The 14,559-nt window shown below is 39.9% G+C and overlaps 2 protein-coding genes across 2 annotated transcripts; one reads left to right on the plus strand and one right to left on the minus strand.

Annotated features, from left to right (window-relative positions):
- Positions 1-410: 410 nt before the first annotated feature.
- LOC125316062 (ubiquitin C-terminal hydrolase 12-like) lies at positions 411-1,953 on the plus strand. Its single transcript, XM_048283063.1, has 4 exons — positions 411-454; positions 968-1,097; positions 1,414-1,583; positions 1,676-1,953. The coding sequence occupies exons 1-4, from the start codon at positions 418-420 to the stop codon at positions 1,951-1,953; spliced, it is 615 nt and encodes a 204-aa protein (XP_048139020.1). The 5' UTR covers positions 411-417.
- Positions 1,954-8,211: 6,258 nt separating this feature from the next.
- On the minus strand, positions 8,212-12,896 carry LOC115756272. Its single transcript, XM_030695975.2, has 9 exons — positions 12,672-12,896; positions 12,394-12,544; positions 12,108-12,232; positions 11,561-11,702; positions 9,333-9,462; positions 9,086-9,255; positions 8,720-8,996; positions 8,432-8,592; positions 8,212-8,357 (listed from the first exon to the last, which is right to left on the minus strand). Exons 1-9 carry the CDS (start codon positions 12,894-12,896, stop codon positions 8,212-8,214), a joined length of 1,527 nt encoding a protein of 508 aa, XP_030551835.2.
- Between the last annotated feature and the right edge of the window lie 1,663 nt (positions 12,897-14,559).

Consider the following 14,559-nt stretch of genomic DNA (forward strand, 5'->3'; position numbering starts at 1 on the left):
TGTTTTTGTATTCTGGGCCATAGAATTTCCCTGAGTAATTACATCGAACTTTACTCATATATAGTTAACTTTTTTTTATCAAATATGAAGTCACAAGATGAAACCCAACTTTCCGTCTTTCTATGTTTCTCTTGCCAGGCAAGAATCCAAGAATCTAGTGAATTGATAAAGATGGATCAGGCAAAGAATTTGGATAGAGTCAGGCCGTTCTTCCCCTCGCGCTCCTCAATTCCCAGAATCGTACAGTTTCAGGATAAAGCAACCTGTGGAAACCAAGAGAATGAAGCAAACTGCATCTTGAAAACGAAGAACAAACGAAAGCTGTCGTTATAAATAATCTCCAATGAATACCTCCAGAATCACAATTCGATCGACCCTCGAAACTCCAAATTGAGTTGAACATCTCCGACTTTGAAAATGACATCTTCTGAGAAACACAGGGAAGCCGACTGTGGTACATCGCCTTAAATATAACCCCATATAGTTCATGTGTTGCATGAGTTTCTATCTTATTTTGTGGTAAATAATGTTGAAGTTGTTGTATCACGTCGCTTAAGAAAGGGTTTATATGCTCTTTATATTCATGCGGTCTTCCTCCACCTGTCAGCTTAAGTTTTTGGATTAGACTTTTTAACATGGTATCGTAGTCGGTGTTAGTGGGCATGTTCACTCCCCATTAGTCAAATTCCACATGCCTTGTTGTCCCACATCGTTTAAGTATGGGTTTTATATATTCTTTATATTCATGTGGTCTTCTTCCAGTATCAGCTTAACATGTTCTTTATATTCATGCGATCTTCCTCCACTATAAAGAATTTTTCAATTACTACATGAATAAGTTGGGAGAGTCTTGGATATAATGTGCGCTCGGGATTGAAGTAACTATTAGAACTCAGTTCGGTTGATTGGTTTCATCTGGTTTTGGACGACACAGTAACTTGGTTTCATCTGGTTTTGGACGACACAGTAACGACGAAGGAGATTAGAGATGTCGCACCGGCGCATTATGTGCTCCACTTTAAGTCCTTCTCTTTGTTCGCCAAGAACAACATGGAGAAGTATGAATCGAGCGAGTTCGAAGCAGGAGGCTGTAAATGGTTCGTTTCTCTTCTCTTTAGCTCCACCTTACACTCTCACATTCAGAGGTATTAAAAGAACTACATAAATATAGCGGTTCGACATAGCCGGTTAATTAATTTTCAACGTGCTCCAAATTTAGGCCTTTCTTCCAGAAGATGGTTTAAATGCTTTCCAGGCATATTTCTGTTACTGCTAAAGATATGATGTTTGAACCCTTTTGTAGTTTTGTAAATTCATACAGAATAAGGTAATCTTCTTTATGATGAAGAAATTGCTGTGAAATAAATGTTGATTCAGCAATCAGGAGCTGTACGGCACTTCTTGATTCTGCAGGAAACTGATCCTTTATCCCAATGGAGACAAGAGCCGAAACGGAGAAGACCACATCTCCGTATATCTGGCAGTTTCCGGGACGAGTCCTTTCCAACTTGGCGGGGAGATTCACGTGGCCGCCAGGTTCTCTTTGTATGATCAACTCTGCGATAGATATCTAACCGAACAAGGTAAAAAGCACTGAAGTAACAGCAAAAGGCAATAAATTGTCACCTTCTGAACACTAATAGTGAATCGCTGAATCTTCGCTTGTGAATTGAAGTAAGAGCCGCAAGATTGCACGCGTTGAAAGCCGAATGTGGGGTCCCGAGATTCATGCCGCTTAAAATTTTCGCCGACCCGTCCAATGGGTACCTCGTGGACGACACCTGTGTCTTCGGTGTGGAGGTCTTCGTCATCAAGAGTTCGGGAGTTGGCGAACGTTTGACGCTAAAGGAGAGCACATCGTATACTCATGAATGGAAGATATCGGGGCTGTCAAAGTTGGGGGATGAATATCTGGTCTCTGATGTATTCACTCTTGGAGACCACGAATGGTAGCTTCTATTTACAAACTTCCTTTCAAAACGATTGCTATTGCCTTTGCGGATACATAATTTTTCCTATCTGTTGCTACTATTTTCATTTTCTTCCCCAGTAAGGTGTTCCTATACCCGAGGGGTAACTTGCGTTACAGGGGTCAAAGCCTTTCGATCTTTCTCATTTTAAAGGATGTGGGCAAATGGGCTACTGGTCAGAAAGAGAACACGAGTTTCACCTTTCGGTTAAAAGGCCGAGACGACGTTGTACACCATCAGAAGGGTAAGTGTTTGTTCTCGTGAGTGGGATGAGCGCTGCACTTCAAGGTCACTGTAAATAGTAGCAAAAACAGGAAGTCCAGAGCGATACACAATTTCAATCTCGGCTTCTCTCTTGCCGCACTACAACTGCCAAATAAATCGCACCCGTTAATAAGTAGCAAATTCGGTTTGTTCACGTAGTCTGCATAATTAGAAAATGCCGGAATATCTCAACGTTTCTAGACTGTAATTTTCTGCACTCTTGCCCTTGTCTTTGCTACTTTGCAGCTGGTACTGCATGGTTGAGTAGCTCCACCTACTACTGCGGTTGGGGATCTTTCATGCCGCTGAAAACGGTTCACGAATGCCTGACGGAGGACTGGTGTGTCATTGAGGTCGAAGTCGCCGTGCTCGGCACAGTTAGCAAATTGCCATGACAACAATGTATGGTCTGCATGTGTTCATAAACGGACAACCACCGTCAGTTCTTTCCTCATGACAATAGTACATGTTGATTTCATCCATTTCTATCTCTGGTCTCAGTGGTTTAGACTATGGCCGGAACCTCCAAATGCTATGCCTGCCTCGGTTTCATCTAATCTAACGCTTACATTTAGTCTTCGATCCTGATTCACTTCGTTACCTCTATATAGATCGATGTAAAGCTCGAATCTCTGTCATTGAGTAATGTTCACGGTCACCGGAAAAATCCATGGAAAGCAGAGCGCACATGCTGTCTGAATGTCGACGGGTTGAAGATATCGAAAGTGATGGCTGGCCTTGAATTGTCCAAATAGATTGCAGCTTTGATTAGATTTTGCTCAGATGCTGTTCAATGCTTTCATGGAGGCATTTTCAGTGAAGAAAAGCATGAGAGAGGTTAGAGAGCTGAGAAGGCTCGTGAATTCTGGGATAGGAGGACCGAAGATGAAAGAAGAAATTTAGACAAATAAATAGAAATACCAAAATAAGAAATGAAATAATAATGACGATGACGACGATAAATACAGGAAAAAAAAAGATAATGACAAAAAAATAAAGGATAGGAAAAATGCAGCCCTCAGTTATGTCTTAGGATTTAAAGCTTCACTAATTGATGTTCATAGAGTTTAGGATACTGAATTTCATGATATTTAGGGCAATTTTAATTTTGGATAATTTTTATCTAGATGAAATAGATAGGATATTCTTTTGATAAGAATTAAAAGATTAATAAGTGCTTTTGGCATTTATATTTAGGATTACGATTAAGAGGATTAGCTGATGGGGACCAAGTCGCGATGCTCGATAATACGGCCATGTCTATTATTGTTCGACTCGTATCGAATTATTTTACCGCTCTTTTCCTTTTATCACATCAAAGTGACCTAAGGTTCCGATTTTAGCTTATGGGCATTATGTCTAAGGGCTTCTAATAAGGCCATGGAATATCTTTTGCCTGACTTGTATCAGATTCATATTCCTTACTTAAAACTCTTTTACTTGACTTTCGATATCTATTTGATGTTTTGGTTGTTATGTTTCGATTTTTCTAGCTTCGTTCAACCATTAGGACGCACCATAGGAGTAGCTCAATGCGAACAATCGTGTATAAGCACTTAGTAGAAACAAAATTCGGATTCCATGATTCGACAAGACCGCATGAACCACTTTGTGGGCAAAAAATAGAAAAAAAAATCATGATTCGGGTATTGAAAGAGCATTAATAGCATTCTAGTTCATAGGAAGTAGAATTTATTAGCAAAAGTCTGATACCTTCATCAATGATATCGTCAAAATGGAGCCCAAATTAGAACCTATTAACATATTTAGTTCGATCCACTTTCACTCAAAAGCTTAAACCAATTAGTAATGTGCTAGCTGGGATAACATTGACTGCTTAGCATCATGCTAATTTTTCGATGCGGGATGTCTCTAATATGAGTCCTAACGATGCCAACCCTCAAAATCGGATTGGGAATCTCCAACCCAAACAACAGTTTTTCTGGAGGTTGTACTGAGTTAGTCCACCGATTCTAGTTGAGAGAATTACCAGTAGTCATCTACTCCTCATAAACAGTTCCATCTTCGCCTCTCAACCGTAACCATATATTCTAAAAATTGAAGGGAGGGGGGGCGCCGGACGCATGACTCGCACGTGCCTCTTTTCCGTTTCCCCCGACGCGTGGGGCCCTCGTCCACTTTTAGCCGGACAAGTGGCGGCGCGGGGTGTCTTTCGGGGACTTTTACGCGCGAGCGAGACTGCAACGAGGACAGACGGGACGGAGAGGAGTTGAGTTTGGTTACCGCCGAGGAATTGCAGACGTCGCCCGTGGAGTGTAAGACACGACCTGAACGAGCAAAAATGTCCCACGCCTTCTGAAAATTTTAGAGGAAGGATCCTGTATAGAAAGAAACAACAAAACTGCAATGAACGGGCCCTAACATGTTTCAAAACAAAAAATCTAGAAGTAGGGGTCGTAAAGGAGGTCTTTCCCATCAAGAGGCGGCCAACATGCCAGTGAACGAGCGAGCGCGTATGGATCTCTCAATTCCTCCACCGTTCAGTAAAACCCTCGTGTGCTCATTTTTCCATAGAAATTGCTGACTCCAGCGATGATGCGTAAAGACTAAAATCACTATAACAACGTCACGGGCCCAAATTAGCCATCGTACCACAAGAATCAATTTAGTGATGTTTGTATGTGGGCATTGTGGAACTACGTTATTTGTTTAGGCTCGTGGTCGACCCACGCACGACGAAGATTCCGATGTATGAACATGTACACAGCTGAGGTGATTCTCGTGTCTTAATCATTGCTTATGTGGCTTTCATGGCATAACCACAGCCAATACGGGTTTCGGGCCTTGTCGTCCGGCGAGATATGGTCGCGGGATTCTTCACACGAGCATTGGCATCACCACTTAAGATGGGCGGCATTCACGTTAGCTATCTTCGTTCAAAATTGATAGGGTAGACTATATTGATAAATTGTCAAAATATTTAGTACTAAATTGATTATATTAAATAAGATTGAGTTGGCATAAATGCCGGCTCTGTTTTGCTAGCATGGACGAAGTGTTACTCCCGATGTCGTAATTTTGAATCATGCGATGAGCGGGCCCTAAAGGGGTTGTTTATTTTGTTCAAACAATTCAATCAGCGAAAATTTTCGTCATTAGTGAAAATGAAATATATTCTTACTCGATTTCATTTTTATAAGCGATAGAAACGATAATTTTATAAGACATTATTTCAAATCATTACTATTTCGAGAAAGAAAATCAGTATGATTAACTTTCTGGAGACCTTCGACAGATCGGCAATGACCAATGAGATATATTTCATTCCCCAAAGCACGCGGGATAAGCCACGAAGTAGCAAAAGGGTTCATTGTCATCAAGGACAGTTGCTAGACGGGTGAATAGAGCGCTAACAAAGCTGTGAACATGGACAACAGGATGAATCCAGACGGTGAAACTCCAATTTTCTAACACTGCGAACATCGTCATCGTGCGGAAACCGACAGCAACGGCCAACGGGCGAAATGCCAACATTTCACGATACTTTACTATCTTCGCGGTCACGAGCAAATCGCTCTCCACAACTGAGAGAACTCCAATCCTAGTGTGTAATTGGAGCACGCATCACATACATAACCAAGTGAAAAAACTGAATCTCAAGCATTTCCTCGAGAAGTAGCCAGCAAGGGTTGCCTAACCCAGACGCGGCCGGCGAGGTTCTGGCTCCTAGCGTCCAACCAAGGTTGCTGGGGTAGCCAAGCTCACGTCGATCGCAGCAAAGAAAAGAAAAAAATGGGGGAAAAAATAAAAATTTAAAATTAAAATTGTCTTTAGACAAAAATGCCTTGGACTGATTAGAGTATTTAGCCGGCCAACGAAAGAAGCCCTTATTTGAAATTGTCATAATCACTTCAGACCTTTATTTGATATGGCCACTTAAGGTATTATTTGAAATAAAGTTCACTTTAGGCTTTTATTTAAGAAAATAAAAACATTTCAAGTTCTTATTTTCCTTTAAACTTTAATTCTTTTAGGAGTAGTTAATTTTTATCCCCAGTGATGAATTGCCTCGCTTTTCTTATCATAATAATCTTCATCGAATATTTTAACTCCATTGACAATGCCTATTCACCATTTTCTAACCCTTTTTTTTGGTCGAGAGAAAGATGTCACTTATATCATAATAATAGTTTAAGAGTTACATCTTTCAAGTCTAGCAAATTCCAAACAACTCTTGAACAAAACAGAAGCTGGAAAACAGAAAACAAAACACAATCTGCCGTTAGAAATACACTCTCATCCCTCAAGGACAAATCTATCGTAAAACGTCGGCGGCCTATCACTAGATTCAGTGATAAGCACGTGCTAAGATCTCCCATTCTTTTCGCAACTACTTGCGGGTGTGAGTCTAGGTTCGACGTCCTCATCATCATTGTCGTGCAGAGACACCAACATCAATATGTTGAAAGAACACATAAATAATACCTATAGGGACCTCCCAGAACAATATTTATATTTAGCGTAGGAGAGTAAAATCCCCAAAACTTGACCTAAATCTAAATCGGGAGAAATGAGCGGCCCTAATTTTAGAAAAGTTATGGAGCCACGTCACAAATATCCTCCTCAGCATCCGTCGCTAGACGGATGGCCTAACTAATCTCCACGCTCACTCAAAATCAACTGGAGAAATTTATTCACGCAAATAAAATGAAAACTTCAAAGAGGGAAGAGGAAAGCAAGAAAGTAAAGTGGGAAGGGAGGTCCCTCAAAGGGAGAGTAGCGGTTATTTTTCCAAGTGGAGGGGCAAAGGAAGGAAACCCTAGCAGAGAGAGAGAGAGAAGTCGGGAAAAAATAAAAAATAAAAAAATATAATGCAAATGTATCAAAGTTAAAGAGATATAATCTATACTTTTAACGGATCTATTGTGAATTTAAAGATGATTTTGAGCGATTATCCCAAACAAATATTTAAGTTGATTCTTGTCGCTAAAGAGGCGTCATTTTCTAAAAAAGCCTTCTCAAGTTGTGCGACTTTAACGTTTTTCTGTTATGTGAAGTATGTTTTTTTGAAAAAGTATGTTTTTTTTTTTTGGAACCATTCTGTGAAGTATGTTACAATCTCAAAAAAATTGAATATCTTGTGAAAAGAATTTCCGAGGTAGTCATCTCGATATATCTGAATCCCGAAAAAGTAGTTAGACAATCTCCGTAAAGAATGCTGCAGATGTTTAAAAATTCAAAGCGATTTCATTATGTGCAACATCATTCGCAGTTCATAAACTTGCAATGTCAGAAAACATGACAATTAGTCAAAACTTTATAACAACAACGGTAACCATGATCATAATGAGATGGATACACTTGACTTGAGAACGAGACAAATTGCAATAACCTAATTAGGGAGGTATGTCCAAAAAAGAGAGAGAACAAAAGGATGAAAAGAATTTTTTTTTTTTCCAACTTCCTAGGGGCAGAGTAGTGAGACACTCTAAATAGGTGCAAGTGGGATTGGATAACCCAATCTACTTCGTGCTTTTTTTTTTTGTCTCCCTATCCTTTAATTCACTTTTATTCCTAAATTTTGTTTTGTTTTTCCTTTCTTTTAAATACAGATACATTTGATCTGATAAAATGTTTGTATGTTTATGAGCCATGATAAATATGTACATGTATGTGTACATGTGTTCCTAGTGGGCCGAGTACCAAAGGTGGTGATCCTGTTAGCTCTTGGATCCATAATAATATAAAAATGTAGATCTATATGTTTACGATAATTAATCCATCTCAAATAGGTAATTCTAATTAATGAAGGAGATTACCAATTTTATGAACTTGGCAAGACAGTGATAATCAAAAACTTTCTGTGCTGCAAAGAACTAACGTATCAAAAGAGTGACGGCAATCAACTAGTTCCAAAAGAACAATTCCATGAGTTTACTGCCTTAAAACTACCAGCCTAGTACGAGGAGGAAACGGCGGTAGAAATCGTCCGATCATGGACTCAGAATCGTATTTGTCATGTCAGTTTGCCAGAAGTGCCTAGGACGGTGACTTCAGCCTCGACGACGCATTCATCATTGACTAGGAAATCTCGAACGCGTTCTAGCAGCATAAAACAAGACCACCCCCATGAAGAGCTTGAACGACCGAACCATCGTGAACCTGCAAAGTGAACTGTTAGCCACATTTATTAATGCAAACTAAATTTATGATTCCTAATTTGTCAATGATAATACCTTTCGGGCCCTCATGGACAGCACCATCTTGGCCTCTCAACCGAAAGCTGTACCTTGCGCTAACTTGAGGAGCTAGTTTCTTTGAATCCACCAAAACAAGAAATATCGAAAGGCTTTTGTTCCTTTCTCTCCAGTCACCCCTTGGATAGAGACGCACCTTCCTGCATAGATGAATAGTCCCACAACCATTAAAGATCCCGGAAAGCAGAAAAAAAAAAAAAATCTACAAGCAGATATGAAAGATATCATTCCTACAGAAATTTAACAGATTCAAGAAATTTAAGTTACCATTCCTGATCTCCAGCAATGAATATTTTAGAATAGCATGACTCTTCTACCAAACTTGAGAAATTTGGAATCTTCCATTCATGTGTATGTGAGGATGTACCCTTTTTTAGTCTTAGACATTCACCGATGCCTGAGTTCTTGATGACAAAAACCTCCACACCGAAGACACACGTGTCATCAACAAGGTACCCGTTCGACTGATCCTTGAAATTTTCTAGAGGCACAAATCTTGGAATTCCCCACTTGGACCTCATTGCGCGAAACCTCGTAGAGCTCCCTTAATATCATAAGTGTATATTTTTTACAAAGTTACAACCAAAGTTGCATTTAGCATTTTGCTCGAAATTAATATGTGGAATTGGTTACCTTGTTTTACCAAGTATACGTCGCGAATTTGATCAAACACAAAGAACCTAACGATTGCATTCACGTCCGAGCCAACCTTCAAAGGACTGGTCTCGGAAACTGCCAGATATATAGACACATGACCTTCTCCATTTCTGCTCTTGTCTCCATTGGGATAGAGAATCAGTCTCCTGCAACAATAGACAACGTTTAAGCAGTAATAACCACAGATCTCATGCACACACATTGAGAGAGAGAGAGAGAGCACCATTTGTGGCCTCCAGATTCAAAGTCATTAGTTTCATATATGTCCATGCCGTTGTCTGAAAACAGAGAGAAGGACTTAATCTTGAACACATAATGTGCAGGTGAGACATCTGTGTACTCCGTAGTTATTCCTGCTCAGTTTAAATCAAGCCCAATTAACAAAGAGAGAGAAACCAACTGACGGGTTCATGTCCGAGAATAGAATAAAAAAAAAGAAAAGAAATTGTCTCCGGATGTAGAAAAGCTAAATGCGAAGCTACGTACCATAATAAGCTTCGTCGTCCATTTCCCTGTCTTTATATTTCTTTCTTCTTCTGTTTCTCGGACTTCTACTTCTGAAGATTCTTGATGGTTTCTGGTCAGCGGTGTTACGTACTGAATGGAAGAAGAAATACAGCAAGGGGCTTCTTCTTGTTTTTCCAGGGTCGCTTCGTTTCTGGCAAAAGAAATAGAAGAGAAGGGCGTCGCCATCCAAATTGCTTTGCTTTTCAGCGACATTGCATTGAGATATTTAGTTATATTCTAGAGATTTTTAGGACATTTTTTTTTTTTCTGATTTTCAATATCTCTTTTGATCATGCACATCTGATTTGTTTTCCTTTGATAGTCATATAATAAAGCATGTAATCTATACAGGATTCAGTCTCTTCGTGTCCGGGAAAAGAAAGAGAAGAGACGGGTGCGGCGATCCAAATTGCTTTGCTTTTCCCGAAAATGCCGTGTTAGAGAGATATTTAGATATATTCTAAAGATTTTTAGGATATTTCCTTGGATCACATCTGATTTTTTAAAATCGAGGAAATAATCTCTGCCTTTTCCAAAAATCCGGATTACGATGCAGTGGTGGCAAAGTTGGGGAGATTTTGAGCGATTTTCGACTAAGCACAGACAAAGAAGAGATGTCTCTCTGCCTCCGCAATGATGATTTCCTCAGACCGAAGCGTCTGAACCTTGTGGAGAAAAAAAATAAAAAATAAAAAATAAAAAATCAGTCTTTTTTTCTTACACCTCTCTCACACCAGCAAAGACAATCAGACCTATCAAGCATCATCATCTGCGCTGTAGCTACTTGGATAACCGTACAATGTCAAAAAGAAACAGAGAAGCAGCAGATTCAATTGCTGCTGAAGTTTTGAGACAAACATGATGGTAGTGGCTTGACGATATCTCTATCGATCTTCTGTGGGGGGGGGGTAGGGGGCGGTGGCGTTGTTCTTGAATTGAGCAGAGATAACTACGGAGACGAGAGAGATCTCGCCCACGCATTATGTGCTCGAGACGAGTCTTTCTCTCTATTGTAACAAAACGGCAAGTTTTACCATACAGAATCAAGAATTTATTAGCAAAAGTCTAATACCATCATTAGTGAGATCGTCAAAAGGGTTCTCAAATCAGAATCCATTAATATATCGAGCTCGATCCACCTTCACTTAAACGCTTAACCAATGAGTTGTGGGCTAACTAGGATAACGTTGACCACTTAGCACCATTACTAATTTTCTAATGTGGGACATCTCTAACATAACTCATATGCATCCTAACAATGCCAACCCTCAAAAGGAATCGGATTTGGAACCTCCAACCCAAACGACAGCTTTTCTAGAGGTTGTGTTGAGTTAGTCCACCGATTCTCGTTGAGAGAATTACCAGAAGTCATCTACTCCTCATAAACAGTTCCATCTTCGCCTCCCAACCGAATGGTGAAGCTTGCGTTAAATTTCTGCCCAAGATCAAGTTTTCCCTGAATCAGCCAAACAAAGATATATTGAATGGGGGGGGTTGGGTTCGTTTTTACAGCCCGTCAGAGTTAGCAAACGCGTGCATTCGTGAAGATTAGTCGAGTTGAGAAATTCCAATTACTTGCGCTATAAAAAGGGTCTTAGCAACTGTAACATTTGCTAATCGTACCTCACAAAGAAACATTTTGTTTCTCTTTGCCTTGATCGTGCATAACGTGAGAAGATCAAGCTTAGAAAATGAGAAATTTTTTCGTTATTTGGATGTTTAACGAGTGTCCCTACAGATCCAGTGCCTAAAGATGCAAAGCCAAAAAAAGTCCACATTGGTACCGTAATTTTCATTTTATTCTTCCGGTCTAAAGGAAAATCAGTGGGCTAGCGGGGGTTAATGCATAGGCAGGAAAAGAAGGAAGTTTTCAATGAAATGAACAGCAACTCTTTGACATCAACTAGAGCGCTTGGATCTAGAAAACAACATCCCCAGCATCACCTGACAACGGTTTAAAACATCTGATTGTACTATTATGGGCTGTGAAGTTGAACCTGTGAAGACTCTTTAGGTCGAGAACAGTATTCTTGTTCACAAACTTAGCATCTGCGCTTTTTCCTTGTCCATGGTATAGAAGCTCTACCTGCGAATTGTAGATCCGCAAAATGAAGTGACGAAGACTCTGTCGGCCATTTTGATTCTAAAAGTGACGCCCACTTTCGGGCTTTTAATCTAAAGAGGAGAGCAACATAGGAGTAATCAATCGTGACATGTTCGCTGAAAAAAAAAAAATCCTTTTGTAGCGATAGCAGTCTTTGAGAGGTAAGGCAGACAAAGAGTTTTCAGCTATATTGCCCACCTTGCCTTAAGAAGATCACGATCCTATGGTGAACAAACTATCAAAATACACTAATGACCCAGAAGTTCTGTAACGAGGGAAGTCCTAACCCAAGAGGAAAAAAAGAAAAAAAACATGTTCCAACCTTGGAACAAACATTATTTAGTGATTGATCATGTACTCAGCAACAAATCATGGCAGTTTACTCACTGTGCCAAGAACTTTCACTTCAGGCTCCACGACGCACACATCGCCAACTAAGTAATTTTGAACGGTTTTCAGCGGCAAGGAGGGCCAACCCCGTCCTTTATTTGGACCATTGAACCAATTAGAACCTGCAAAAGAAGTATTAGCTGCATTAATGAGAATGATGGTGGCAAACCAAATAAATCATATTAAATACTGACATTCCAGTTATCTTTCCATTCATTTTGATATAATTAAGCTTAGCTAAAGATTTTGTGCTCGCCATCCATTTTAGATCAGCAGTAACCACCTGTCCGCTGATGCATCTTGCCGTCTTTCCCTTTTAACCGAATGGCATAAGTGGCTTTGACTGTCTCATCAGCTGAATCTGCTAAACAAAGAAAATCGAAAGGTTTTCGTCCCAGATACGCCCAACACCCCTTGGATACAGATTTAACTTCCTGAACATAGGGAGAAACGCAACCAAGCAAAGATCAGGACAAAGGAATATGCAAAAGCAAAACAGGAAAACAAAAAAGGCTATGGGTAATATAAGAGGTACCAGTTGTGATTCCCCGCAGTGAGTACTTCAGAGTAGCACTCATTCCCCAAAGTAGAGAAGTTTGATATCTTCCATTCGTGACAAACAGAGTTCGGACTCGCTTTTAGTGTCAAGCATTCACCCAGACCTAAACTTTTGGCAACAAAAACCTCCACTCTGAACACACAAGTGTCATCAACAAGGTAGCCATTCAACGGATTGATGAAAGTTTTGAGTGGCATAAATCTTGGAATACCCCATTTGGACTTCATTGCATGAAACCTCCTGTTTTTCCCTGCAACATATGAAGCGAGAGTTCTCCAAGCAACCAGAGGTGTAAATCACTTTTTCTTTAAAAGGATGTTGGGAACAAAAGTTCCTTCTTTTATCAAGTAGTCATTGCGAATTTGATCAAACACGAAGAACCTAACAGTTGCATTTATCTCCCAGCCAACTTTCATAGGATTGGCGTCAGAAAGAGCCAGATATAGGGACACGTGTTCTCCCTTCTCGCTCTTGTCTCCATTAGGATAGAGAATCAATCTCCTACACAATGACAAAACACCAGGTTCAAGAAACATATACCGATGAAGAGTTTCCGTAGTTAGCTGAATAACGAATGGATTTGCCCGTTAAGAGATCTTCAATTTTGAGACCTTCGCGCAAACTTTCTCTCCTCACCAAACACGATTGGAGCCTCTGTTTCTTTCAATGAAGGACCGCATCACAATGCATAATTAGCGATTGTGTAGTCACCAATAATCGCATGAAACAACCCACCTTGACCACATCTTTGCTTGGATACCCGGATACACTAGATTCATCTGAGCCTCCTAAGCCGTGGATTCAATCAGAAACAACAACACAACCTAAAAGACACCCTCAAACCTTTTTTATGACAATAGATAAACCATAATCTTCGCTGTCAATGTTAAGAAACAATACAACCTGGACGACACCGAGCATGGAGTAGCACAAAAAATTTGTGCTTGCAGAGACAGAGAGAGATAAGAGAATACCACTTCTGGTCACCAACTTTGAACTCGTTTGTCTCGTACATGTTGATATCGTTCTTTGATAATAGAGAGAAAGACTCGATCTTGAACACATAATGCGCCGGCGATATCTCTCTCGTCTCCGTAGTTATCTCTGCTCAGTCCAAACCCCCCGAAAATCACAAACAGCGAAACAGCGATAACCCCAGAAAGGGAAAAAGAAATCAACTGAAGAAGATCAATAGACAAATTGTCAAGCCATAAAACTCAACAAGTTCATTTTTATTAGTTGCTTTAGGGTGAAACTCAAAGAGGGAAATGGTACCATAATGTGCGTCGCCCCCCATCAGCAGCATTTGGATCAGTTGCTTCTCTTTTTCTTCACGTAGCTACAGCACAGATGATGCTTGATGGGTCTGATGGTGTTTGCTGACGTGAGTGAGATGAAAGAAAAAAAAAGACTGTTTTTCTTCTTTTTTTTCAGACGCTTCGTTCGGAGGAAATCATGATCGAGGAGGCAGAGAGATAGAGAACTGAAACTTTGGTTTGAATCGATTCATATTCAAACTCCTCTTCCTTCTCTTGGCTCAGTTGAAAATCGCTCAAAATCTCCCAAACTTCGCCACCATTGCATCGTATAATCGTAATCCCAACTTTTTTGCAATCTTTGTACAATTTTTCTTAAATTTTAAAATTGCCTTGTGCCATTCATTAGATAGAGAAGAACGCTAAGACTTCGTGATCCGCTGCCAAATTTACTTCAATTTAATGAGTATTCTTAATATCAAAATATTTATTTTGATAACTTACCTCGTTTTCCTAGCAAAATTATCTAGTTTTTCCTAACAAAATATTTTTTTGATAACTCATGATAGCTATGCAGAGAAAAAAAAAATCAGCGAATATAACAAGAATCTAAGTTTACGAGGAAATTTCAAAA

This window comes from Rhodamnia argentea, chromosome 7, assembly GCF_020921035.1.
Source record: "Rhodamnia argentea isolate NSW1041297 chromosome 7, ASM2092103v1, whole genome shotgun sequence".
NCBI lineage: Eukaryota > Viridiplantae > Streptophyta > Magnoliopsida > Myrtales > Myrtaceae > Rhodamnia > Rhodamnia argentea.

Excerpts from the sequence above, each read along its gene's own strand:
- LOC125316062 (XM_048283063.1), top strand. The coding sequence starts at position 418 with ATGACATCTTCTGAGAAACACAGGGAAGCCGACTGTG. Across the intron at positions 455-967 it reads ACACAGGGAAGCCGACTGTG|TAACGACGAAGGAGATTAGA; the intron begins GTACATCGCCTT and ends TGGACGACACAG. Across the intron at positions 1,098-1,413 it reads GAAGCAGGAGGCTGTAAATG|GAAACTGATCCTTTATCCCA; the intron begins GTTCGTTTCTCT and ends TTGATTCTGCAG.
- LOC115756272 (XM_030695975.2), bottom strand. The coding sequence starts at position 12,896 with ATGAAGTCCAAATGGGGTATTCCAAGATTTATGCCACTCAAAACTTTC. Across the intron at positions 9,463-11,560 it reads ATGTTTTAAACCGTTGTCAG|GAATAACTACGGAGTACACA; the intron begins GTGATGCTGGGG and ends TAAACTGAGCAG. Across the intron at positions 8,358-8,431 it reads TGTCCATGAGGGCCCGAAAG|GTTCACGATGGTTCGGTCGT; the intron begins GTATTATCATTG and ends TTCACTTTGCAG.